This window comes from Megalops cyprinoides, chromosome 13 (assembly GCF_013368585.1).
Source record: "Megalops cyprinoides isolate fMegCyp1 chromosome 13, fMegCyp1.pri, whole genome shotgun sequence".
NCBI classification, from domain to species: domain Eukaryota; kingdom Metazoa; phylum Chordata; class Actinopteri; order Elopiformes; family Megalopidae; genus Megalops; species Megalops cyprinoides.
In genome coordinates, this window is record NC_050595.1 from 28,524,728 (window position 1) to 28,552,533 (window position 27,806).

At 48.4% G+C, this 27,806-nt stretch overlaps 1 protein-coding gene across 1 annotated transcript in view; it reads left to right on the forward strand.

Moving 5' to 3' along the window:
- The window catches only part of si:dkey-205h23.1 (AT-rich interactive domain-containing protein 3B), a 40,428-nt gene extending 16,255 nt beyond the window's left edge, over positions 1–24,173 (forward strand). Inside the window, exons 3-9 of the mRNA XM_036544511.1 lie at positions 3,752–3,826; positions 4,493–4,565; positions 19,247–19,430; positions 19,919–20,209; positions 21,252–21,493; positions 23,664–23,753; positions 23,986–24,173. Coding sequence (XP_036400404.1) covers positions 3,752–3,826; positions 4,493–4,565; positions 19,247–19,430; positions 19,919–20,209; positions 21,252–21,493; positions 23,664–23,753; positions 23,986–24,173 — 1,143 coding nt within the window. The remainder of the gene's footprint in view (positions 1–3,751; positions 3,827–4,492; positions 4,566–19,246; positions 19,431–19,918; positions 20,210–21,251; positions 21,494–23,663; positions 23,754–23,985) is intronic.
- The last annotated feature ends 3,633 nt before the right edge of the window (positions 24,174–27,806 follow it).

Below are 27,806 nucleotides of genomic sequence, written 5' to 3' on the forward strand. Positions count from 1 at the left end.
TCACGTGTATGGTTTCACAATATAAACACTCCATTTCAAACCAGGCATTAGCTCAATCTAATAAGACCTGCTTATCAGTTTAGAGAATTTCTGTCAACATCCTGCACTATCAATTGTGCTCTCAGTCACTCTGCCGCCTGAAACCCCCCCCCCCCCCCCCCGCCACACACACACACACACACACACACACACACACACACACACACACACAAGCGTGCACAGCAGAGCATTATTCAATCATCATCATGCCTCAACTATTTTTAAAGGATTTTTGAAATTCGGTTTGTGTATTAGATATATAAATACTCATACAGCAGTATAAAGCGGTATTATGATCTCCCATGAATATGATAATTCTACAGTTTTATCAGTCTTGTATCATTTGTAGACAAATCATGTGGCACCCCTGTGAAGCTATAGACATACAGCCTGGATTCCCAGGAGAGAGAGCCAAGACGTTCCTCATCACAGACAAACTGCCATTGTGACAGGGTGTTAGTTCCCGTTTAAGGTGCTAGCCACACTGATAGTAGTTTCCCTATCAGCTAGGCCACAAGAGATGTCAGTTACTCAGTCCTTGACTCTGTTTATGGCTGACGGACAGCGATCCAAGTCTGACTCCTTCATGACAGAGTCTATTTTTATGGGACAGAGAAGCTTCCCCCCCCACCACCCCCCTCTTGATAACCTGCTAACTCAGATGATCACCTGATTTTTTTTTCCCCTTCTTATCCCTTATTTGGCTCTCCACCAATCAGTCAAGTATGGCCATAATGTGATTACCTCTCCCATGGCCTGGCCAATAAACCTGCTAACAGCATTAGTCAGTGGGGCAGTGGGGAGAGCAGGGTTCCACAGCAGTAAAACCAGCAGTAGTGTTTATCGTTAGACGGCCTGTGTGGGGGGTAGAGCTTTCTCCGGGGTGGTGGGGGGGAGGCCGGCTGTACGGGAAACAAAATTGTTTTGACATTCTTTGCCTAACCGGGTCGCCTCCGCAGGTGTGCACACGCCCGCCTGCGGGTAGCAGAGAGCGCCTGCATGCGAGTGCTCGCGGTCGCATTCGGATTCGCTACACATCCCCGTCCCTGGGGGTCATGGGTGCCAAAAAACGAAGCGAGAGCACCAGTTCCAGGATGACCGCGAGCCGGGGGAGCTCCGGCAATCCTGAAGGGAGAGGCCTCGCCCCAGTCGGTGGGGTGGCGGTCGCGCGAGGCGCCGTTGCCTCACACGGTACTTTGTCCCCTGTGCCATCGGCCACCCTTTGACCCAACCGTCACAGCACTCTGTCCCTCGACAGAGCATTCACACCCCGCCAAAATAAGCCACGCTCTCACAGCCTGATCTCGATAAGCATTACATTCATCTGCAGTACGGTGCAGTCTTTATACCACCCAGAGACTGCGGCTCTGCTCCCGTTCAGTGACAGTATGTGGGAACAGTTAATTAACTAATGGAGAGATTGATTACTTTATCTATCACTGTATCATAACCGCAGTCACTCACAATAATGTGATGAAAAACAGTACAGTATTCACTGGATCAACATTTTTTGTGTTTAGCTGTGTACATTAAGATCTGATTTGATTCTAGGAGGTTATGAAAATAGACTGGATTTGTTGGAAATGACACATGGAAAATAGACATGAAAATGGATGACATTCAAGTCACTGGTGTCTGTTCACACTTCCTCTGCCACTGACTCAGCCAAGACTAATGAGCAGAGTCAGGTATAGTGTCAGGAGCAAGAGGAGAGGTTTATCAAAGGCTGGCTTCAAGGAGGGCTCTGCAGGGGAACTGGACCCCAGAAAAAACCCATCTCAGACGAGGGGGGACAACCTAGAGCTCAGATGACATGAACACACACACACATACAGATACACAAGCAGTGTGGTAGGTGCCATGTCTTCTTTTTTTATTATTATTATTCAGTCAAACACACACACAGGATGGCCCACAGCAGACCGTTCCACCCGCATGCACACACCGCCCCTCTCTACTTCTCGCCACCCCCCGCCTGGTGTTTGGACACACCGCTCAGCTTGGGGCAGCTGTCCTGTGTTTTCTGTAAACAGAGTATGGGGGCACGTTCCCTGACCCTGCCCAGGAGAGAGCTGGGAATAATTACACACATGGAGAGGAGCGGGACCTCAAAAAATTAAAGCACTTTAAACTCTTCCGTCTAAATGAGCCCAGTTTTTAGCCCAGTCTTCTTACTTGTTGAGATCTACAACAGCGTTATTTCAATTGAAAGTCAATATTACGGATTAGTTTGAATGCATGCCCATAGCTTCTGTCATACTGTAATGGAATTAAGTACTGAATGTCATTGGGGTATATGTAATCAAATCATCCACTGTCAAAATTCTCCACACAGCTATAGTGTGATTTTTTAATGGGCGGAGGGGCCATGTAGAAATGGTGCCTAATTGGTATGAAATAGTTAAATGTCATTTTCATAAGGGGGCTCTGCAACCTTTGCCCCAAACAGAGGAGTTCTCCGGAGGTGCCCTGGCTGCCCGGGTTTTTTTTCGCCACCCAACCAATCACATTTCACATGAAATGGGCTCATCTGTTTTTGCTGTAACTGCTCTTTCAGAACGAATTTTGTTTTCATCGTTGATGCACTGATAGGTGTTGACTGCAGTAGAAATTTATGTCCGGTCCATACGTTATACACTCTTAATTTCCAAAGGCTCAGTACTGTGGAACCGTTGACCGTCCAGTATCTGTTCACAGCCATTCAACCTGAACTTTGCTGCCTATCACACCTTCTACACAATCAGTGTGACTTTTGCTGTGTTAAAAAACTCACATTCCTTTCTGGTCAGGGCTGTCTCCAGTCCTGCCCCTGCCATCGCTATGCATCTTTATCCTTTGTGACATCGCCCAAAATGGTGTGATTGTCTGGTCACTTAGCAGTTTTTTACCCTACCAGGATAGGAATCTGTCTAGCAGAATTGCCAACCAAGCAACTGACACCCCCCCCCCCCCCCCCAAATATAATTCTGGGGCAGAACCACAATGCCGTAGTCACGCCACTCTTAAAACGGTTGTTGGGGCTCCCGAGTGGCTCAGTCGGTAAAAGCACTTGTTTTGAGTGTAGACTGAACGCTACGGCCCAGGTTCGAACCCAGCCGTGTCACTAGCCGACAGTGACTGGGAGCTCACAGGCGGAGCACGTTGGCTTCGTTCCACTGGGGATAGGGGTGGGTACGTCAGCAGGGGCTTCAGTCCCATTAGCAACAGTGACCCCTATTGGTCGATCAGGCGCCTGTGGTCCACGTGCCAAAGCTGCATCCAAAATGTCTTCCTCCGACTCATCTCTGTGCTAGCTTAACTTGTGGACCGCAGTGCGAAAGGAGCAGCGGCTGACATCCCGTGTCTCGGAGGAAGAGGGCACGTGCTTGTCCACGCTCTCCCGGATTGGCAGCGGGGGTTGTACAATGGGATCTAACATCGATGATGACACATTGGGCATTCCAGAATTAGGGGAATTGGCCGTTCCAAGTTGGGGAGAAAATGGGGAGGGGAAAAAAAAAAAAACGGTTGTTGCGTATGAGCTTTGGTTTGGAGACACCATACAGCTGGGTTAGACTTAAGGAACGGGGTGACAGGGCCAGGGGGTGGGGAGGTGGCGTATACTGTGACCAGAGGAATTTCATTAGCATGGTGCCCTGAATACTCTGTCTGTGCGTTTGCTCTCCCCAACCCTGACTCACTGTCCCTGGGTCTCTCCCTGCTTTCTGCACAGAATGGTGGTTCCTCCTGGGCAGACGAAGCAGACGGGGGTAGAGGCAGAGGAGAGGCATCCAGAGACTTCGCCAAGGTAAGCCGCCTGAGCGCACATCTGCTGGGCTACTGTGTTTCACTGCCCACGGTTTGCATATGACCTCAACACACAAACATGCTGCGGGAACAATGGTTATATTGCCATATTACACTGGCTGTATTGGCGTTGTGGCAGGGGGTAATGTTGGGGTCAGAAGTGCTATGAAAGATCGGAATGGAGATTACCTAATTGATTAGCAGTGCGAATGACATCACATGCTTGGATTTTTCTCAGCATTACTGGAGATACGGTTTCTTATGCCCACATTCTTCACGCAGATATATCGACATTAAATCCTCCTTAATGTCATTCTGCAAATTGCACGAGTGATTTGTGCCTGCACTCCCGTGTACCTCTCACACATGTGCTCTCCCTCTCTCCCTCTCTCTGTCACTAACTCCCTCTCCTCCTCTCTCTCTCTCTACTTTCCTTTTCTCCATCTCTCCTGCACCCACACACTCACACAGACATTTTCTTCATGTGCACACGCACGCACTCCTATTACACGCTTACCCAGTAAAGAACTGCATCTTAACAAAGCTGACACTGCTGGATTGAAATATATGGTAAATGTTCAGAAGAGAAGAAGAGAAAATGACCTGCTGGTAGTAAGAAAACCAAAGAGTGAGGTTGAGGTTTTCTTTTTCCCCCTCTCCCCAACAGCTGTATGAGCTGGACAGTGACCCAAACCGGAAGGAGTTCCTTGATGACCTCTTCACCTACATGCAGAAAAGAGGTGCGACTACAGCTCTCTTCTCCCCTCTCTTTTTTTACTGTCTGTCTTTGTCACCTTTTACTCCCTGAAATAGTCTGATCCAAACGCCTTTTTCTTAGAATTTGTGCAGCATTAAAGAATTCAAATTCCAGTTCCTGAAAAATAAATAGCCCTCTGCTTAAGCCATTCACAATAGGTGTTTTAGTCCTGAAATCACACTTGTGTGCTCATTGTGGTCATTGTTGCTGCTAATTGCTCTTAGGTTGCTGCTAATGTGCATGTATCCAGTGAAGCTCCTTTGAGGAGATGGTTTGTAGTGGATGTGAACAGAGTTAATGCCTGAGGTTTGAGTGTGAAAATGGTTTGGTGTCCCTGGCAGACTGCTGTAAGGTGTATGGAAACCCTGCTGCTCGTTGTTGTGTTGTGACCCTTCCTTGCCCAGCCCGACCGCGCCGATTCCGAGCGAGTAAGCCCTGGGTGCAGCGGTGATGGGGCGACATAATCGTCCCGCTTCGGAAGCGCGGCTCGTCAAAGCCTAGATCTGACTCCCTCTGACCCCCGGCGCTCACCAGCTAATCTGGGTGCTGAAAAACCGCCAGCGAAAAACCTGGCTCTCTGCCAGCCCCCCTGCTCGCCTGCCAATTCCCACCGCTGCCGCGGTTTACAAGCGGATCAGTCAGCAGCCCGTTCACTCACACTGCCGTGCACCACAACGGGGCTTCCCGGTGACACGGCAAAACTCGCGTACAGTCCACCCCGCAAGAGCAGGGTGCAGTGTTTCAATATTCATGCTACTGTTGAAAATCCATAGGGGTTCTTTCTTTTTGTTGTCGTTACGCTTCCCTCGGTTGTCTCTGTTTTAGCTACACTTCGACCATCCTTTAAATCACACTGATAACCAGGTCAACCTTGGTCAGCCTTGGTAAACCAAAGGATACTTGTGTTTCACAGTGCTGGTGACCTCTGTGAAGGTTTTCACTGAAAGCACTTCCAGGAATGGCTATTCTGTGGGCTTTGTAAAGGACGGGCATCAGCAGTAGTTTTGTACTTGGTTTGATTTGCAGTTTGTTTAGTACAACTGTTGCCTCTTTGCCAAGATGGTTGAAGAGCTCAGTGGGAGCAGTTCCTGACAGAGCTTGAGTTGGGATCTCAGCTTGTGTTATTATCAAGAAGCCTCTTTCCCTGCCTGTTGAGGTCTGTCTCTCAAACGCCTATCGATGTTGCTAATGAGCAAACCATGTGTAGCTTTACACCGTTACCCAACTGACTTTTATTTAAGACTTGTGCAACTTAAAGTGTTGTGTGTGTTTTTAATTGTGCACTGTCCCTCATAAATAAATTAACCATTAAGAAATTAATTTCCCTTTGCCCAGAGATGGGGGTCCTCAAGTCTACCTTCTGGTGCCTGAAGGAAAGTTCCGTCAGTCAAATGTGGGAAACCTCCAGAATTGTCAGGTTTATCCAAAGCAATTTGAGACCCATTCTTTTGCAAGCAAATCACAGGGTGTGTACACCAGGCTGGAACCGGCTGTACCTCAGCGCAGCTGTGGTTTCTGGTCAAATTTACGCTACCTCCAGCTGTCCTGTGGCCTGGGCAGGGGCCAGCCTCTCTCAGCTTGCCTTCCATTGGCAAAAAGCAGGTCAACAGGAAGCATGCTACAAGCTGATATCTGGACGTGGAATGATTCAGAACGTTTTTGGTCTGCCCTGAAGAGCCTTGTGTCGAAAGGGTATCCCTTTTTTTATTGCACTACTACTAGAAACATTGAAAATCAGGAGGACAGGAACAGAGAATGGCATTGTAATGAATGATATTTCCCCAAAAACAGCACTGTTCCATAACCAGTGTTCATATCGGTGGAAGTGCAGATTTAAGAAGAGAACCGTGAGCTGCTTTTACAGTAGGGGCCATAACAGTGATACACCAGAAATAACAGCCAAGAAACCTGAGCAAGAATCCAGAAAACCCTAGTGCTTTTCCATTGTATTTCCAAAACATGAACCCCTTGCCCCAGACATCCAGCGCGTGGTCCAGTTAATTTATTTCAAAGCATCCACTGTCTGATTGGAGCAGGTTGAAGTCGAGTTCGTCAGCTGAAAGATACGCAAGACCACCTAGAAGAATGCGGAGGCTTGTGCAGACTGGTGTCTAGACCGCTGCTGTTAGCGCTGACGCTGACGGCTCTGCTTCCTGCGAGCAGCTAGTGACCGCATCGGGGTGATGGATTGCACTTTGAAACAGAGTGGAATTGTCACGAGTCCCCCGTCAGTGTCTGGGAGTCTCTCCATCACCATTGCGCCCGGGGGAGGAGTGGCAGACTGACCCCTGCAGGTGAAGAACCAGTCTGTGTTTTGGCGTCGGCAGACTTCTTCACAATTTGCTTTTATCAGCCTGTCGCCTTCAGGCAGCGTAACTAGCTCCAGTTGTTTGTTTCTGCTGAAAGGGGGAGCCAATCAGGAAGCGTTTAGCTATGTCAGTGTGTTCATGGTACCAAGAGGGTACCATGGTGGAGAAGATGCGAGTATAGGGAGACTGTCGCAGTCTGTGTGGGATACTTCCTCTGCTTTTTGTAAAATAGCTACTTTTTGTAAAATCCGCAAAAACCACATTGTGTTTTACTGTACTGATGGTAAGGACTGATGAGCAAAGAGGGATTTGTTCCCAATCCAAAAACAGCCATGTAATCGGGCAATAAACAAGTTATTAATGTTTTCTCATGCACTGATGGAATAAACAAGGGATTATTATTCACATCCACGCAGGAGTTATGTCTGACGCAAATATCTCGAAACTAATTTCTCAAATGCTGAGGTTTTTCTTCTCCTTTAACCACCAGAAAGTTAACCACCAGAAAGCAAGCGGAGGTTAATCCCCTCGGCTCAGTGTTGCTCTGTACCGACGTGGCAGCCAGCCTGACCTACCTGGCAGCGCTCTGGCCGTAAACGTGGCCTCTCACTGGCCTGCGTCAAAGGCGCGGTTTCCTAACCCCTGCCCCACCTCCAGAAATAAACGCCTCTTGGCTGACCGCCTCCGTCCCGTAATCTGGGGCCTTAATCACGGCAAATTGCTTGGCAGTCTTTCCACTGGGCTGTCAGAAGCCCACTGCTAGCTGCAGCTGCAGCCCAGACAGTGCGCGAGGCTGCCGGTCCCGCCGTTCTGTTTATAATAAATCATTAGCATCAGATGGAGGACAGTATCGCTGTGCTGCCATTTTAAAGATTTATCAACCGCCATCTGCAGCACTTCTCTACGGGGCCATGATTATGTCTGTAAATCCTTGTTTACGTAAATAATTTAGTCTGCTTTCTTCTATTTGTGTTTGTAAAGGATCATCGGTCATGCCCCCCACCCAGCGGGACAGGGTTGTAGATGCTGACGGATAAATGTGTTACAGTCCGTGCTTGCTACGCTGTTTCGCATGTCATGTTTACCTCTTTGGGAGCTTAAAAAAAAAAAAGATCGATTGAGAGCATTAAAGTGAAGAACTGCACAGCGCTGAAACTCAAGGCGCGCTAATCCTCTGGCCCCCCAAACCCCCCATCTCCCCACCCCACCCCCATGGCCCGAAACAGCAGGAGCCCCCTTCCCACCTCGTGCGCTCACCAACGGGGAGCGTGTGTTCATCTTTGAGGAATTTCGCCAGCTGTCTGAAGCAGAGCGGTGCTGTGAGAGGGGGTCAGATTAATGCTTTTCAGGAGAGAGGCAGCCTTTCCGGCCGTCAGGCTGATCTCGGTGTGAAACTGCACACGAGTAGTTTTAATTTATCGGTCGTCACCGGAACGCAGGATAAAGATGACTGTGATTTATGCTCCCGTGGTTGGATCCTAAAACTCACATTCCCACCGATCCACGGTCCGTGCGCTGAGTGAGGGGGGGCAGCGGACAATAGCAGAAAAGCAGATCTGTAAATGGCCTCATTGGATAGAGCCATCAACCCCCCCCCCCCCCACCCCCCCCAAAAAGGTTTCAATTAGGCAGATGGGAGACCGTTTGCCTTGGCCAGACCCTTCCCCCCATCATTCTCATCCCTGTGATGAAGAAGGGGGGGGGGGGGGCTTCAAGTAAGACTGTGGCCACTTTATTACTCAGGATAAAAACAGCTGTCAGTGCTGTCCAGTGGAAATGATTGATGGCCTTGCCTGTGATAGACATATTGGGTGCGTGAGGCTTCAGCTGTAAGATTGAAGGGGGGGGGTTAAAACGTGTCAAGTAGGGGGGGTTGGGGGGGGCTCGCAAGATGTTGAGGTTAAGTCTGTCAATTTCACGTGGGGAACACATGCGCTCAGCTTCATGTGGCAATATAGCTGCAGCGTATAGGACGCCAGACTCATTTAAGTGGTTATTATCATTATTTTTATTACATATTTTATTACATTATGGCTAGCTCCACTGAAATCTGAGAGAGTGTTTTAGGAAATCTTGGCACATATTCTCGTTCCTCGGTAAGAGGCTTCCTTCATCAGGAGGATTGGCGGGGAGGTTAAGGCCGGGGTGATCGGCCCGGCTGTGTAAAGAGAGAAGAGAGGCCGTAATCTGGCCGGTCTGACGGAGCCCGCGCTCTAATCTGGACCCGACCATAAGGGAGGGGGAGAAAAAAGCCAATCAGCCCCACAGCAGAAAGCCAACCACATCCTGAACCGGGTGTTGACTGTGACCTCTTCATATGAATTATCATAAGGGATTTTTTTGCCTCTTTTGTGGCATTTGTGCTCTTTTTTTCACCATTGCCAGGCAGTTTGGTGTTTTTCTTGCCTGCGGGGAAAGCCGGAGGGGAAGTGGCCATGTTGGCAGAGGCGTGGGAACAGTGGATACCCCAGGGGACCTAGGGCAGCCCAGCAGGGAATGTGAGGAAGTCTTTAGAACATTAGAGCAGCACTGAGACCGAGGGCTCCGTTCACACCAATTAGCCCATTCAAATGGATGCACTCTTGGGTGGGGAGTGGGTGGGGGGGGTGTTGTTTGCATTACATTACATTACAGTGTTCGTTCAGGGCGATTGATAGTTTTATAGTTCTACTTTTTTTTCACATTCTGTGATACATTTAAACAGCTGTACTTCTTCTTTAAACCGGAACTAATTGCGTGAAGTGCCCTGTGCCTTTAAACCATGCTGTTGATCTGACATCAGGGTGTAGGTTTGTGCGCTTGTTCATCTTGGCGTCTTGGTGCCTTGCGCTCATCTTTGTTTACGGTAAATGTAAAACGAGTCATCCATGTTTGCCTTTGGCTTGAGTTCCGCAGTTTCTGTTGGCCTTCCTGCGCTGTCAAAACAATCTGGGCTACCTCCCCAGACGGCGGCGGCCTGCCGTTCGCGCCGCTGAGGGGGGCGCCCTGGCTCTACAGGAGGACTCCGGGAGTCCGGGAGTGGAATTTCGGAAAAACTCGCGCCGCGGTGGAGGAACCTGCAGGAAAAAGCAACACTTGCCCGCGTCTTCGCTGCGTCTTCCTCCCTTTCTCTTTCCCCCCTCTGTTTATTGTGCTACAGTGGCAGCCACTGAAACCTGATAACACTGCAGGGGATAGGGGCCGAGGGGAGGAGTGTTGGGGTTGAGGGGGTGGGGGGGGAGCGGCAGCGGGGGCGGGGTTGGATTAAGGGGCCTCCTGTCCTGCAGTGGATGATTAATGATCCCCTAAAACTCGGAGCCTAGCCCTTTGATATAGGGAGAGTGGCGGGCAGCCGACGTGGAGGGAGACCGCCGCGTGTCTGGAAGGGGGGGGGGGGGGGGGCGCCAGGCCACAGGGATGGAAAGACAAGACAAGGGTGAGCCGGAGAGAGGGAGGGCAAGAGACGGGGGAGCGGAGGGAGGCGACGGTCTCGTTTGCGCGGAAACAAGGCCTCAGTCTTTCATTTCCCGCTGGAAGCAGGCCATCCATCACGGGGAAGGGCTGAGGCAGACAGGCAGGGCCTGCTCCGAGCGGCAGCATCCAGCACTGCTGAGCCCGCTGGACGGGAGCCAGAGCCTGCCGATTCTGTATTTGTAATTATCACTGTTTTTAAATGTATTTTTACAATTTGGTTCATTTATTTGGCAGACATACCTGCTTAATCACCTGTAGCAACTGACTGTACCTAAGAAAAATACAGTGCAGAATGGAGCGATTTCCAAAGTTGCAACCAGAGTAATACATCTCTTATGCAGAGAAACGTAATTACAGTAGGTTATATTTGTATCCATCTGTACAGCTGGATATTTCCTGAGGCAATTGTGGGTGAAGTACCTTGCCCAAGGGTACAAAGGCAATGCACCAGCAGGGAATTGAACTGGCAACCCTTTGTTTATGAGTCCTTCTCCTTACCACTACGCAGCACTGCTGTCACCTTTTACAAAAACGTGCAAGTGCTATAACTAATACAACCTCTAGCAACATGTCTGACAGTGCTAAATGAACATAGTAAGTTGGCTCATAGTGCTAGTGAAACAGCAGGCAGAGTGTTTCTGTACTGAGCCCAGATGCAGTCTGAATGCACATGCACCCAGAAGGGGACAGAAGGCAGCGAGTGGATCATTGCATCACCAGGGCCCAGGCTTAGAACGAGCAGGCCTTTGGCACGCTGGTGGAGCCTTGCAGAGGACGGACAGACAGGGGACCGGGAGAGGAGGCGCAGGGGATGCATGCTGGCCACTCAGGAAAGGCCATAAACTGCAGCGTGGGGAGCGCCTGGCACGCAGCGGAAACCGAGGCTGTCATCAGCGCTTAACCCAGGGTTCTGCGTGGTCTGGGAGGGAGTTGTACAGGATCATCAGCTGAAGAGATGGTCGAGGCCTGGTGGTGTTTTAGTCCGGTAGCAAAAGTGGTTCAGCCTGAGACAATGGGAGACACAAGCTGAGGTTTCTGAAGAGACCTGCTGACCAGTGGGGAGGGTGCAGTCGCTTACAGCGGCTGCAGACGGATGTAGACACACAACAAAACATAGGCTTATTTGGTACTGCTGGCTTTCATTTTTGGCTGTTTTGACTGTAGTTACTGTCCGCATTCCCATCTGTTTTCAACTGGTTTAGCATTCACATATGCCACAGAGTTTAATGGCGGTAGAGGAGCCACCGTTCTGTTGGTATTCTCTGTCTGTATGTGAAAGGTCCTGTAGTGAAACTCCTCAGTTTCAGCCTCTCTCCATATTTGACAGGTCTGCAAAAATTTCCAGTGTTTTGGTGGGGAGAAAGTAGTCTCTTATGAGACTACTATGAAACTCATGTACTTCAAATGCAGGTTGGTCTCCCCCGCTTCCTCTGTTTCCCGCAAGCGAGCTGCAAGTGGACTTGGTTTGTGATCACTGGGTTATCTGTTCTGCTGTAATTACAGCCATACTGTGTAGGGATTTGCTTCTCCTAAGCTTCAGAGCTGGGAGGAACTTAATCACAGAGCCTATAAATAAGTGGGACGAGAGGCTTGATATGTTCGCTCCGTTGTTTGTCTCCAGCTCAACTGGAGACTTGTTACCACAGCCAGAGGTTTCTGAGTTTAGTAAAATAATTTATTCTACCCAAAGGAGGGGTGTTTTGTGGCATCGACTGCAGAATGGGACCGTGCTCACAAGCGTAGCAGAGCTCCACATTGGAGTGCGGTGTACATATGAGGATATATAGCACAGTTTCAGTGATATGCATAATTTATGTAATTGACTGATCTTTCATGGCCAATGAGGCTCAAGTTGGCTCCTTACTCCTCCCTTGATACTATCTCTCATTAAAACCTTTCTCTACCCGCTCTCCCCACCCCCACCCTATATCAGGCAATCACAGTAAATTCTGACTCACAGCAGACTGTCAGATCATGTTGAGCTGGCGAGGTGTGTCACGGGTGTTGCAGGTTGAGACGCTTCCATCTCTGCCCCCCTCTCTTCCAAAGCCCCTGCCCTCACACCCCCGGGGGGGGGGGGGGTGGTGGTTACGGTCCCACCCCAGGGCTTCTGTCCCACACAGCTGCTGACGTGGTCATATTGATTACCCTCGCAGAGCTAGAAATGGCGCTTGTGAGCCAGTGGCTTTATCTGTCAATCTGCATGCATATTGATCCCAACTGCTCGCAGTGTCATAAAGCAGCAGGGGTGGGGCCCAGGGGGGAAGTGCCCCCCAAGGCACCGTCAACAAATGCACCTAAATCGTGGCCAGCAGAGAGGCCCTCTGTTTACCCTGTGAGAAATTTCCATTCTTGCTCCTCCTTGCTGTGGTATACACTGGAGGGAGGCAATGAGAAAGACTGAAAGCATGGGTGGAATTATTGGGGTTGCTTATTTAGCTATCGAGCCTTGACTCAGATCCTGTATGTTGGGAAATGAATGCATTTGAGTCAGAGCTGGTGACCTCCTTTTGAAGCGCCTTTGTTTTTTCTGCGTTGAATTTGAATTTGTACGTAAATTTGCCTTCAGTCAAAGTAGTAGTGTGATAAACAGCTGAATTACAGTCAAACGGTGATGCAGTTTTGTGTTTACCCAAAATAGCTGAAGTAGACCTTTGAAATGTGTTGGTTGTGGTAATAGCTGTTTGTGGGAATGCACATTCTTGGGGTATGTAATGGCAGAAGGTTATCAGGTTTTTCAGCAGTCCCTATGCAAAGTGTGGCATTCTATTCAGTTGTTTATAAAGAATAGTTGAGTAATTACTTAACATTTAATTGATTGTGTGTTTGATTGCATTTAAAAGACAAGGGAATGTTTTGAAGAGAATGCATTAGATATCTGCGCCTTAGGCTTTTTTCCACGCTTGAGAGTCCATACCTGTTTCTGGACTTAGCCAGTTTGTTTTTATACACAGAGCGTAAACGAAGGCAACGTCTTCATAATCTCCATCAATGCAGTTAATTGTAGTCTTCCCTTAAGTAGCTTTGCATCATAATCTAAATCTAGCCTTAACCCTCTTGTGGGGAAGATTTGGAGCAACGGCAACTGCCCAAGGTGTCATGTGCTCGGCCCTGTGTGTGTGTGTGGCTTTGATTTCAGTGGGCATCTCTTCCTGTAAACGAATGACTTCCCCCCTCCCCGCTGGACATACGCGTCACTAGCGGGGAGAATGCGCTCGTCCTTTCACCCGGTACGGGTGTCATCAGGGGAGTGGTTTTTAGGGCAGCGGGCGAGTGGGATGATGGCAGAGATGACCCACATCTTGGGGCACAAGGCTATGTGTAACTTCTGTGTGATTTGTTAAATAACAAGTGCGTTAGCTAGAAAGCGTGCATGGAATAAAGTTGAACGTCAACTGCAGGCGAATTCGGACGGGGTCCATTGTCTCCGGTCACGTCAAAGCATCTCGCTTTAGCAAGACGGGGATGTTGGTCTTTCACTCCGTTGGAAGCCATTCACCCACACCCTCCCTCGTGATGGCTTCCTATTGCTTTTGATTTGTCATGTTAGGCGAGGCCTACGCAGCCTTCAGGTACAAACGAGTGTCAGGTTTCTGTCAGAGTGGCTGTCTCAATTTACACACAGTCCACCCTTTTCACCCCCCCCCCCCTCCTTGGGGTGACCCATCTTTATGATCTGAGAGAATGGAGTCGCGTTTCTGTGGCCGCCGCGTCTCTTGCATCTGGCTGTTTACATTGTGCGGTCTTGCAAAGAATGTAGGGTTTTGTTCTGTTTTTTCTTACCGTTCCTGACATGGTGGGAGGCCACGATTTTCTGACGGAATCTGGAAGTGGTCGGGACAGTTTCGGCAAACAGGCTGGGTTACGTTTGAGGGTTGGGGGTGGTGGTTTCGTGTTGGAGACTGTCTGTCCCACACAGAGCTAGAGATGAGGAAGAAGACCGGGCGACCCAGCAGGAAAAAACAAAAAAACACGCAAGCAGCCGTGGCAGCACACCAAGCTCATTGGCGGACACACTGACATCAGAAGAGTATGCTTTTCCTGTTCAATTCCACTACATGTACAAGATCCCACAGAGCCCATTGGAGAGGCCAAGTTTGTCTTTGATGAGGGACTCGTAGGGCACACCCTTATGCTCTAAGGAGAATTTAACTGTCAGATCAGCAACTGCAGCGTCTAACTGTCTCTTGGCGACTGCCGCGGTCTCACACAGGCTAAATCGAGCGTGTATACACCCTCGTTACCACTTGATATGAAAGGAGAAGCGGTCATGTGAGTGAGCCCCAGACTAAAGATAGCGAATTCCACACCTTCATCGCGCCTTACCTTTTACGTCCCTGCCACGGCATTAAAAATAAAACAAACGCAGCCTGGCAAGGCCCGGCTCTCGACAATGCGCGCCGCGCGCACACGGACGTGTAAAGCGAACGGGCCACAGCCATGGGAAGAATAAACACGCCGGACGGGCAGTCTGTCTCTCTTACCCGCAGCCTGCCTCCGAGGCCAGGGCAGAGCCGGAGCGTGGTGTTTGGGGTTGAGTTCGAGGGGTGAGGAGTGAGGCAGGGGGAGGGGGGGCAGCGAGGGGGGGGCCGGGGTTGGCCAGACGCTGAAAGGACTCAGACACAAGTGCGAGGCTGGGTCGTTTGTGTTGGCTGACATGACTCTTACGGCTGTAATCGCGCAGCAGTCTCCCAGCTGGCTGTACACTCCCTCGTGCCCTCCCCCGGATCCCCCCCTTTATAAATTGCTGCTCTGTCGAGGAGAGAAAGGCGTGTCAAGCCCGCTGATTTTTGTCGTCGATTCAGTCCAGCTATATTTACACTGTAAGCTCAGGCATTATTTAGAGCTGCATCATCAAGGGGGGGGGGGGCTTTTACAGGGTGTTTTGTGGGGGCCTCTTGCCTTTCTCCTATCCAGCTCTGTGACATTCCGGCGAGATGTCGTTTTCAGAGTGTTTTGCATTTTTTCTCAAGTGGCTCTTCCCCCTTTTCTCATTTTCTCTTCTCCTCTTCCCTCCTGTGTCACCTTTTCTCCTTTCTCCTGCCTTCCTTTTTTCCTTTCTTTTCACCTCTTTCATGGAGGACACAGAAGAGAAGAAACCGCGAAGCCGCAGCAGAAAGAGGGTTCTGCAGGCACGCCTGCAACAAAAAAAAAAAATTAATTTCCTGCGTCCTCCCCTCAATCTCCCGTCTTCAGGAAGGCTGTCACTCTCTGGCCCTTAATTATTTAAAGAATGCCAGTAATGTGAAATCAGCCATATTTGATTTACCACAGTGGCGTCAGGGCTGGCCCATTGATTTATTATAGAACCCTTTAATGTCGGCAGCTGTTTTACTCTAAAAATAGGTCAGGGGTCAGATGTAATGACCTTGTTTTTACAGAGAGGAAAGGTTTGGGGGAGGGGGCAGCTCTTGGTGGGGTTAAAACAATGCCATTATTAGCCCTCATCAACGTTTTTCATCCTCTTTTATTCGGTTTCTAAAAAGTAAGGATGATTTTTTTTCTGTTTGCTTTATTTTGTGAAGCCATTAAATGTAAGCTTCTCTGTTCTGCAGCTGAGTTTGAGGTCAGTTGCCATTAGTGCACTACTGTATGGTTTTCCCTAGTGAGATGAGAGGTGGCTGACTTCTGCCCCCACTCCCCGTTTTCTTGTACCTCCTCTCCGGCCAGAGTGCGTCCGAACATGCAGCCCGTGTGCGTCCTGTGCTTAAGCTGCAGTTACTGTTGGGGGAGTGGTTCGGAGGGCCTCTCCACCACCATTTCCCACAACAGTGACCTTTGACCCCAGCGTGCCATTAATCACTCTGTTCCTGATGGCTCTGTCCCACAGGGAAAATCAGTCAAGGGCTAGGGATGATGGGAGAGGAAGCTTGTGGCCAATTACAAACCATTTCAGTGTTACACATGCTGATCTCCTGCGAGTGCCAGCCAATAGCTGCTCACTTATGCCCTGTGCGATCCAATACCTCACCAGCAGGGTCCTGCAGAATAAATACAGAGCGGTTCTGTCACAGCCAATGTTTTATAACACAGCGACCTTTACTGTTCCACAGCCGGGGCTTCCAGTATGCCTCGATAAGTTCCACGCTCGTGGAAAGGTCAGAAGAGCAAAGCGACGATGATGCAAAAATAATCAGGCCTCAATAGCGGAATTAGAGATAACCTTTATCTTTAAGGAATGTGTGACTGCTAATTCTCACCATTAGGGTTCTTCCTCATTTTAGAAAAATGCCATTCCCACAGATTTTACAGAGCTCTGATGTTTACATGACATTGCTTTAAAAGAATATGCCATAAATTTCATCAATGGAGATATTGCATAAGTGGAGAAATAACGGATTAACAGATTACTATCATCTGCGGTGTTGAATCATCATATTTTTTTCTGTAAAAGTCATCTCAGAAAATACATTTGTTCCCTCTTTTTTAGAGTTTTATGTGCTGTACTTGTTTTGATGTGCTTGCTGTACACATTTTAAAAATCTTTAGACTTTTGGCTAGATGATTTTTAATTGTTCCTCCTCCATCAAAATGCTGTTGCAGTTAGTTGTTTTTATCACTGACTGATACAGGCCATTGGTTAGCGTGTGCCAATGACTGCAAGCTTCATGGTCTCCCCCCCCCACATCCCCCCCGGTTACTGAATTAAAACTAAAACGTAAGGTCCGCCATTGCCGATCCTTTCTTTTGTGCATCATCTGTTTCGCCCCCTTTGTCCAGGGGGACGAGTACTACTTTATGAAAACATCGCCGCGCTATGCTTCCTGCTGACCTGCACTTTAATTCATACATCAATAACCTCTGACTGACCTCCGACCCCCGGAGTTGCGCTAATTGTTTGATGTACGATTGATGTCCAATACTGCATTAAATAACTGTTGTTTCCAGGGCAGGCCTTTCAATAGGCATTCCTGGGCCTCAATGCCCGCTCTGGAGGCTTTTGGGGGTAAATCCACCTCGGTTACTGGGTTAACAGGGTTTGTCGTGCCTGTTAGCGGCGCGCTTGCAGCACTAATGGAACACGCCTGAACGCCGCCCCTTTTAAGAGGACAAATATGACTTTTCTGGATGCTGTTAGCGTGGAATATTAGTCAGCTCTGGTCTGTTAGCCAAACTGTCGTACTAGCCACGTAAGCGGCCGACTGTTGATTGCAGTAACGGCATTGTCATAAACCATGTTGGCAAACATGGCAAACTGAATTTAAAGCCAGGCCCTGCGGGAGAATCGAAACCAGCTACCTCAAGCACTTGGAAAACTGAAGTGTTTACAGAACTGTCCCCCAATCAACACACACCTATCACACTGCGACACAGCTGAGAATGTTTTTTTTCTTTTTCTGTTTGTTACTTCATCAGATACTATTTAGATTGTGCAACATCTTTTCTCTCTTGTCCAGGGCAAGTTTTTTTTCTTTACCCTCTTCTTGGGACTGCTTCCTCACCCAGTAGTCTGTCAGCTTTGAATAGTGTAGAGAACAGTTGAGAAGGAGGGAGGTAAGCTTTGGTTACAAGTTGGGAATATTCTGACCGTGTTGGATGTTTTAACGTGGGTTCAGGGAATAGCAGAATGTGCCCCCCGGAGCTTAATTGTGTTTAAGATGAGTGAATCCTGTTGATTTCGGGGGAGCCTGGGGTTGGAAAGTTTTTCTTTGGTTTGTGTGCACTGACCAGAGCTGCCGACTATGAGGAGGGGTGTTTGCTGTGAACCTTGATTATAGCTGTTATTTGGCTGGATGACTGACAGCAGGCTGTCAGGTTGTGTGTGTGTGTGTGCGTGCGCGCGCGTGTGTGCGTGTGTGTGTGCGCGTGTGCGCAGGTGAAATCCATCCCCCATATTGTGAGTGCGCCATATAGAATTTCTTTCCTGTCATCAGACCCTTACTCTACTGCCCCCCACCCCACCACGGCTCCTCCTCTCTGCTGTCAGGCTCGGCCCACCCCCCGTTCGGCCACGCTCAGACACGCGCACACTCTTGAGGCCCGAGCCAAGACCAGCGGCATAATTAAAGGCAGCAGGGCATTTGGGCGTCGCTAAATTAAGCCATAAAATCAGGGGTAATCTCAGCCCGAGCACCGAGCTATTTGAAAAAAGGCATTAATTGGTTTTGTTCCAGGTTTGGAGCAGCCTGGTGGGGATGAGGGATTGGCTGGCATTACCGCACACAAAGCTGACCGCGCCCCCCTTCCATACGCCCGTACACACACACAAACACACACACACATCGGCACAGCCTCAGTAACAGCAGCGTGGTGTGGATTTACTGTGCCCAATCCCCCTAAATGAGCTTCATTATACAGGTCTATCCACGTGCACCAACCCCCCCCCCCCCATCCCCCTCCTGCGGCTTCGTGGATTAGGATCCCAGCACAATCCCAGCACGCTGCCTCCTTTGGAGAGTCGCACACAGCACTTTTAATTCTCCAACTTTACCCCCCCCCCCTCACCTTCCACCCGCTTTACTTTAGATAAGCTGTTGACAAGATTAATGCATCTGTATCAAACTCAACAGGGAGGCAGTCTGGTGTGGTGGTGGCTAGCTCTCGCTCTCAAAGCCTTTTTTTTTTTTAAGCCCAGGTCAAAGTACATCCAATCCAAAGCCTCTGCATTACATCACATTATTTCTTTAGCATTATTTAATTAGCGCTGTTATCTGGCTGGATATCTGCCAAATTTGCTACCAGTAAGCACCTCAGGGAAACGGTGGCAGCGTTCCCATCAAGCACGTGGTTTCAGGTGACACCCCCAGGTCCCTAACCTCCATGTCACCGTGCCGGCGTTGAGACTTGTGGGACTTTGGCCCGAGCCCCATTTGCCCCTCTTGCCTCTCCTGCAGCCCTTTAACACCCTGCTGTATTTAACATGAAGGTTCTTACCCCTGATGCCTTGTTTCTATCCCTGCAGGAACCCCGGTGAACAGGATCCCCATCATGGCCAAGCAGGTGCTGGACCTGTACATGCTCTACAAGCTGGTGACGGAGAAGGGGGGGCTGGTGGAGGTCATCAACAAGAAGATCTGGAGGGAGATCACCAAGGGCCTCAACCTGCCCACCTCCATCACCAGCGCCGCCTTCACGCTGCGCACGCAGTAAGGCCCCGCACCCGTCCCGTCACTCACCCCTCTTCTCCTCCTGTTCCTCCCTCTGCCTGTTCCACCACACTCCTGAGAAGCCATTTTTGTAGTTTATTGTTGTTGTAAATCTGTAAATTTGTATCTGAAATGCAGGGTTTGAGGTAAGAATATTGTATCTGTCCATTAAGGCATGTGGTCTTATTTCTGCAGTCTGCAGTGCTGTCTGCTCAGGATGTCAGGGTTAAAGCAGAACTCACCTTTTTAGGGCACTTTAATGGTTACTAGGCAGTATTGAGCAGTTCCTCTTAATCTAATGAGTATTTGTCTCTTTAAATGTAACATGCTACACGGTTGTCTGTAGGCGAGCTCCACTGATACAAAAGGCAAAGGAAAGGAATATAAACGAGCATATATACTTTTTCTTAGTAACTGTTTTTTGGCACACCCTAGCGGTGACGGTGACAGTGACTGTGCGTGCCCTGTCCCCGCGTCTCCCCCCGCAGGTACATGAAGTACCTGTACCCGTACGAGTGCGAGCGCATGGGGCTGAGCTCCCCCGGCGAGCTGCAGGCCGCCATCGACAGCAACCGGCGCGAGGGCCGCCGCCCCAGCTACAGCACCAGCCTGTTCCGCTTCTCTCCCTCGCCCAGCGCCGCGCCCCACATCCTCTCCCCGCCCAAGATGCACCTGCCCTCGCTGGCGGGCGCGGCGGCCGTCGCCCACAACGGGCTCCAGGCCTCGCCCGGGCCCTCCCTGAAGAAAGCCGCAGGTGGGCACGAGATTCGGGCTTCACTGTTTCAGTGTTGCATTTCCGCTCCCTGTCTCTTTAAAGGTTCAGCAGCAAGCAGGCTGAGCATGTGGTCACCTGCGTTAATGTAGCCTGGTAATTGATCCACTTACCCAATTAAGGGTTCAGATGGAGCAAAGACCAGGCACATCTACAGCACTCTGGGACCAGGCCTGCCTACCAGTACTGTAGTGTAAAATACATCAAAAAATGTCTTTATGCTTGCAGTGTTCCCACATCTAAAACATTATCACAATATCTGTGTGTGTCTTAGTGTATGTAATGAGACTGCTTTTGGAGGACTGTTCCAAAATGGTAAAATCACAAGATACTCAAATGTCTGTCAAAACAGAGAACAGAGCACACTAGTTGCTACTAAACATGACTCTTCACATCTGTTCATTTGAACTTGGAAAGGACAAGCATTGCGAGCAAGCAAGTTCTCTTGTATTCTTCAGAGTTTCCCAACCTGGATGAGCTCCACAGTCACCTTAGAATTTGTCTGAAAGCTCGCTACCAAATTCCATTTACGTCTCTGACCAGTATCCAATCTTGCTCATTACTTGATGAATTTCTTTCACTCAATCTGAGTCTTTCTGAAGAGAGCGCTGCAGTGTTAGTTGTCTCAGAGTGCCCTCTACTGTAATGAGCTGGAACTACAGCAGGAATCTGCATAGTCCATGTAATGCAGGGCTAGTCTGCTCAAGTTCTAGAGGGGTTGTAATGCAGTAGTTTTCACCTAAAAACCTCATGCGCTCTCAGAACTGTAGAGGGACACCAGTTAGATTCATTCAAGGCAGTCAGTAGTCGAAATGGGTGGATAAGTTCATGACTGGAGCAAAGATCTGTGGAAACTGTAATCCTCCAGAACCAGACCTTATACGGGCCATACAGGAGTATGAATGGTGTATGAGTTAAATCATAATTAAGTGTAGTATGACAAAAGGTTATGTCAAGTACTTGCATTCTGTATGTTCTGGGTGTCTGACTTTCCTCCCCTGCCCTGTTTTCTCTCTCTGTCGCCCTCTAGAGGAGAGTTCTCCCTCTAGGCTGTCGAGCAGGCTGCCCATGGCCCTGGCGCTGGGCCACCAGCAGGTGGCGGGCTTGGCACGGGCGGCCACCCTGGAGCAGCTGCGGGAGAAGCTGGAGACGGGCGTGGCCGACGGGCCCGAGAGGAAGATGGCGCGGCTGGCGGAGGAGCAGCAGCGCCTCATGCAGCAGGCCTTCCAGCAGAACCTGCTGGCCATGGCGTCCCAGGTCCCCGCCAACCTGCGTCTCGGCGCTGCCCGTGGTCAGTCCCCTCGCCTGTTCCAGCTCGTACCCCCCCCCCACGCTGGTTCATTCTCCCCCTCACATCCTCAGACATGCTTGAGCAGCTGGGTCCATCATATACCCGTTTATTTAGGTTTATTTAATCCATCCAGCAGATGTTACCACATGTTAATACACATTTTAGCTGACAGTGCACAGATAAGCTGATTTCAGTTTCGTGTTATGCTGCAACAAGAGAAACAAAAAGACTGTTAGGTGGTTGCCAAAGTACAAACAGAAAACCAGGCCAACGGTTTTGAAGTTTGGTAATCCTCGTAATGTAGTTATGTTCAGGGATCTGGTGTCCTGCTCTTTTATGGATCTCACTCAGTGTAAAAGACAGAGACCGGCTGACGGATGAGTGACCCATTAGAGCAAAGTTCTCTTGGCTGGTTCTCTTGCTGTACAATATGACCAGGTCTGGGGCAGATGCTTTTTGAGTGGTAAATGGCTGTCTGGTTTCTGTCACCCTTGTTGACTGTCACCTCTGCTTGTTTTTAGCACTTGAGGTTATTCTGGGAGCACATGTCTAACACTTGTAGAGTTGGCACTAGTCAGCCATTGGCCATCTGTGGAAAGAATGCTGGCTGTAGGAGGCAGTTAAACACATAGGGCAATGTTTATTATTTATTATTTCTTGCCTAATAGAAGGGAGGAATTATATTTCCACATTTTGCTCAGCTAAGTATTGCCCAACTAAGGTTCAGCTAAATATTCACCATTAATATCTATTCCATGGTGCAAGGAGAAATATTCCCCAAAAAAACACAGAAAAGCTAACGACTCCGACGTGCTACTTCACAAATTTCTGTTGTGCAACATTGGAATATTAACATTTCAGTTCACAAGCTTTGTCAAGGGTGTTTGATGATTTGAGTTAATTACATTTTTGTACCCACACTTAAGTTGTTTGTGACACATTTTTGCCGAGTCCCTCTCTGTCTTCAAGAAACATCTGAAGACACAGCTCTTCCGCTCTCACCTGAGCACTTGAAACGCTACCCCCTAAAGGAAATTCCCATGTCTCAAAACTGTTTCCTACTAAACTGTTAAAAAAATGTAATCTAATGGCTTAACGCACTCCTTAGCTCAGTCAGCTAACCATTCAAACCTGGTCATGCAGTGCTTCTAATATTGTTGACTCCTTATGGTTTTTTGCTTGTGTTGTACACTTGTAAGTCGCTTTGGATAAAACCGTGTGCCAAATGAATAAATGTAAATGTAATGTTACATTTTCACCTGTGTCTGTGGTCCAGGACAGCACCGGTTATAGTAGCGGGGGGGATTTATTACCTACACATATAAATCATCACAACTGAGGAGTGCATGAATGGATTGCAGCTGCATCAGAATTGTTAGGATGCTAATATAATTTCGCCCACAGCTTTGTGTATTGTTTTTTCTGTCACAATATTCGAAGTATAAGTGTAATAGCAGCCCCCCGCCTGCATCTTTTGACACAACTGTTGGTATTCAGTGGTCAAAGTAACTACTTACACCACAAAAGACAACATTACCAAGACAATGCCATTTGCTAGTAAAACAGGCTGACACAGCTAACTCAACCAGCATAATTACAAGGGATCGTTTGGTTCATCCACAGGATTTTTGAACATGTCATGCTGCGCAAGGTTTTCATTTAAGTAAATATGCATGTCATTGCATAAATGGTCACAAAGCAAACTCCAACCACACACGTCAAGTGATGCTCAGTTCTCATAACTCTGTCCACATCGCCCCAAGTGTGCGTACGTGTGTGTGTGTGTGTGTGTGTGCACATATGTGAGAGAGACCACATTTCCCTACAGCTCTGAACCTCGAGTTTTACAAAACCCAAGCTGACAGTCACAAAACATCACAAGGCCAAGAAAGCAGAAAACACCCCAATGCATGACATGTGTGCAGTGCAGCGAGGCAAGATGTCAGTCTTTGTCCACTTGATTGAAAGTGAAACTAAAAGTTTGGTTATCAGTGCCAAGGTCTGCAGTCACTTGATTTTGCTTTCTGCAATCGATGATAAGCCTGTCAGCTGTCTTTTTGGCAATGCCAATACAGGTTGAAGAAAATACTTTCTGTCTATAGTTAATTTCTGCTGTTCTTTTTGGTTGTGTTTTTCGTGTATTCTAATGTGTCCCTTTGTCTCGTTATAGAAGACAAGCAGGACTTGGCCCTGACCATCTCCACTAGCGGAGCCACCAGTATCAGTGTGTCAGTGGAGGTCAACGGCATACTTTACTCAGGTGAGTGTGGGCTACGTTGGCTGCAAGGGGCGCAAAATTATCATTGTATTCCCCCTTTTGAGAATATTTAAAGCCCACCTAAAACAAGTTAACTGTTCAAACTGGTATTTGCAGTTGGACACAGCTCACATCCTCATAGGCAGACAGGTTTCGGAACTTTTCTCATCTCTTGCCATTCATCTCTGAGTTTCAGCATGTCTGTATTGAGCTCACTGTCTCTCTACCTTTCCAGGAATGTTGTATGCCCAGAAGTCTGCAGGAGCAGCAGCAGCAGCCGCAGCAGCAGCATCTGCCACAGTACCCCCTGCTGGCCCTAGCGGAGGGTTCGGGATCCTCTCCTCCGCCCACAGCCCGAGCCCCCCCACCTCATCCTCCAAGGGCCCCAGCTCTGCTGAGCTGTCCACCAGCGGCTCGCCCTAGCTCCAGCCATCCCGCCACCCGGTCCCAAGGCTTCTCCAAAACCCCCGGGCCCCAACAGGGATATAGTTCATTAATTGATTGATTTGATTGATGGAAAACAAACTGTTGCACAGCAAGTACCTCATCACTCCTGTCGACCTTGGCTGTCCACAAACCCACATGATTTAACTGACACACAAACACATTCTCACACTCATAAACACACACATATGCAAGGAAATTTACAGAAACACAACACATCCAACATGTGCAGCCAAACCCCTTCGGCAGGTGTTCACAACTGAACTTGAAGATTTTTATTTTGAATTTTACATGTGTTTTGTTGCCATTTGTTGTCTTTTGATTTACATTTTAGTATAAATCTTTTTTTCTTTCTTTTTACATACCTCAAATCAAGTAATCTGCAGTGGTTTAATAATAACAACTATCTTTACCTCAGGAGCTGTAGTATACTTTAGCTGAATTAACTTTATTTTTTATATTTTGTTATCTTGTTCAGATCAGAGGAATTTTGTGCTATGTTGTCAGAATCTGTGTTTTCTAAATATGTCCTTAGTTTACTGTGAGGGTGGACAGGTGACACTATTCAGTCAGATAGTGTGCTGCGAAAGCTACATTGTCTAAGGCAGTGTTTCTCAAACCTCTCCTGGAGTACCCCCTGCCCTGCAGGTTTTAGATCTCTCCCTGCTCCAACACAGCTGATTCAAATGATCCACTCGTTATGAACTCCTGAAGCTGCTTAATAACAAACTGATCATTTGAATCAGCTGTGTTGGAGCAGGGAGAGATCTAAAACCTGCAGGGCAGGGGGTACTCCAGGAGAGGTTTGAGAAACGCTGGTCTAAGGTTCAGGATAGCCATTTTATATCTGTTGTCCTTTACTTTCCCATCCAGAAGGGGGCGGGGAAGTATCTGGAGCATCTCTGAAAATTGGTTTTATTGATTTCTAAACATCCAGAGACAAAGGCTGATTAGTGAATTCTGTGCAAAAGCACTGATTCCTCTGGTTTGAACAGGGTGGAGAGGCTGGCAGGACAGTGTGGCACATGGCCGGGGTCGTACAGCCGTCACCACCTCAGCTGTAGCAAAGATGCCTGTCCGAACCCCTCACGTGTGTAACCGTGTTTGTCCGTTCCTGTTCCTCCCCCCATAGCATCTGTCAATCAATATAAAGGGGCAGAGGAACCAATCATGGGCTCAGTCAGAGGAGCTCCTAGTAATGCGTGCATTGTGATGTCACAGGTTTGATTTACAGAAAAAAAGAGAAGAATCTTCAAAGAAACCAACTGAAATGTACGAGCCAGATAAGGATCTCTGTTTTATCACCAGTGCAGAAGGACCAGACATTTTGTGACACGCAGTTCATGTTTCAAACCTCACATTTTCCTTTCCATATTGGAAAGGGTCTTTCTCAGGAATTACAGAGGTGTCTCCATGGACTCACTTCATTGTAAGAGACTTCAAACCAAAAAAAAAGAGAGAGAAAAAGAAATGCACAACTCCGTGACTGTTCACATATACCTCAAGACTCTCCAACGGAGAACTACCGCCGCATACCTCATGGAATCGAGCGGACGTGACCTGACAACCTCGTTTGGGCGGGAAAAACCTCAGCGCGGTCGGCTGTCTGTGGAATCGACATCGCCGGACTCTAGGCCAGATTCGGCGTTCCAACAACCTGCTACTGTGTCTAACAGATACCAAGCTGAAGTGGGGACAGGTATGTCTCTCCCTCCCCCTTTTTGCGCAGTGCGTTTAGTAAAAACGTCCTGCCAGGTACAGGAGACCAGTGTTCCACACCCCACTCTTCCTCCGGACTGTGTCTGTCCCAGATTATCGCACAGCTGAATACCAAAGACTGCCCCAGTTGTGTCTCTCAGTTCCCAGTATGCAGCCCTGCCGATGTTGGATTGCTGTCATCGTTCAGGATGGAACTGAAGCGGCGCAAGCACTGTCTGACAAAACCTTGCCAGTTAAGCCTGTTGAATGATTGAATGATGTTTCAAATCCAGTGCTGTTCAATGGGTCATACACCATACGAGCCTGACTTTGTGAAGCTGTTGAAGCCGTTTCATTTGTCATGGGTTTTACAACCATTGCCAGACAAGTCAGATGCTGGCCATTGTGTCCTCAGAATTCACAGCTGTTGCACACTTTTCCCCAAAGCCTAGAACCCAGCCCCCTTTCAGGCATGTTCCTTCAGAGACTCGTGCCTTTGCAGGCTGTGCCAGCACTGTCACGCCCTCTGGAGAAACACAGAGACCAAGGCTCAGTTCTCGCTGCTACCTTTACAAGTTCCTTTTAGTCTCTGATTCCTCTATTTTTTTTCTCCACATGCATGTCTTTTGAATCACTTTCCATTTCGACTAATAGCGATTGGAATGAAGAGAGAATTTTCATGATTGTAATATGTGTGTGCTTGTAGTTTGAAAACCCTTTCCCACTGGTCTTTCAGCATGGATGCCTGCCAGCTGTAGCCTCAGTGGTTCCATTGTATTACCTGGAACTCATTCTTTATGAACCTGGTTTTGTGGACCAGTTTAGAGGAGGTCCTGAACACAATATCAGAGATTCTCTGTCATATCAGTAACTGGTTCTTTTCTCACATGATATTAGATGTAAGACCCCATATTTCGTATAGATACTGAAATATGTAGCTGCTGCCTTAACTTTGTAACTACTGGTGTATGCCAGTATTTTTCCTGACCTGTTCGTTTCAATGCTCCTTTTTAATGTTCATGTGTAATCATTTGAAGATGAAACATTTCTGATATTTACAAGTCTGTGAAACAGTCCCACCTCGCACAAGGTACTGATGGCAAGTTTTTAAAATGATTTTTCTTCCACTATCCGATAGACTTTTGATGACACAGAGCTGTTCTATACAGCACTTACTTGGTGCTCGCTTCTTCTTTTGAAATGAGTTGAAGAAACTGAGACTTTTGCTGATTCTATTTTTACGTAATCTCTGAAGCAAAGCCTGGCCTCCCATGAGACCCTCTAACCCTGGCATTTTCCCCAGAGCGCGTCTGACTCTAGAACTTTCCATTGAAACTTAAACTCAGGGACAAATATTCAAACACAAATGCGAGAGTAGACTTTTTTTATCAGACATCTGACTGAAGGTGGGTTTGCATTTTGGATCTGTAGCACATTGTACCCGTGTCAGGCCGAGATGAATCAATGATGTGTGAGCATCCCACTCCACCCTGACTAACTCGACACTCATTGTGGCCAGCAGAGCACCACGCACATGAGTTGGAACTGACATTGTGCTGTAATAGAACACCATGTAATTGGAAATGCTTAGACAATGGCTATCTCAGCTTAGCTGCCTCGTACATCTGAGCCTTGCATCTGAGTCTGGCTCACTGGTATGAGTGATTTCGTATTAGATTTCAAGCCGAATACCTTTCTGGATGTAGCATGAACGCATGCTCGGATTTCCCATAATGTCAACACCTTTGTGAAAGCAGTCCACACCTGGGAAGGAGTTGAGCACAATGGACACCAATGCCAATCGGACAGCTGACCCACGCATGACCTCAAAACCAGTGTGGTCTTGCATTTCCTGATTCTCCAACGCTCATTTTTAAAGTTCTTTCTTAGTAATGTGCGAGTACACCCACATGT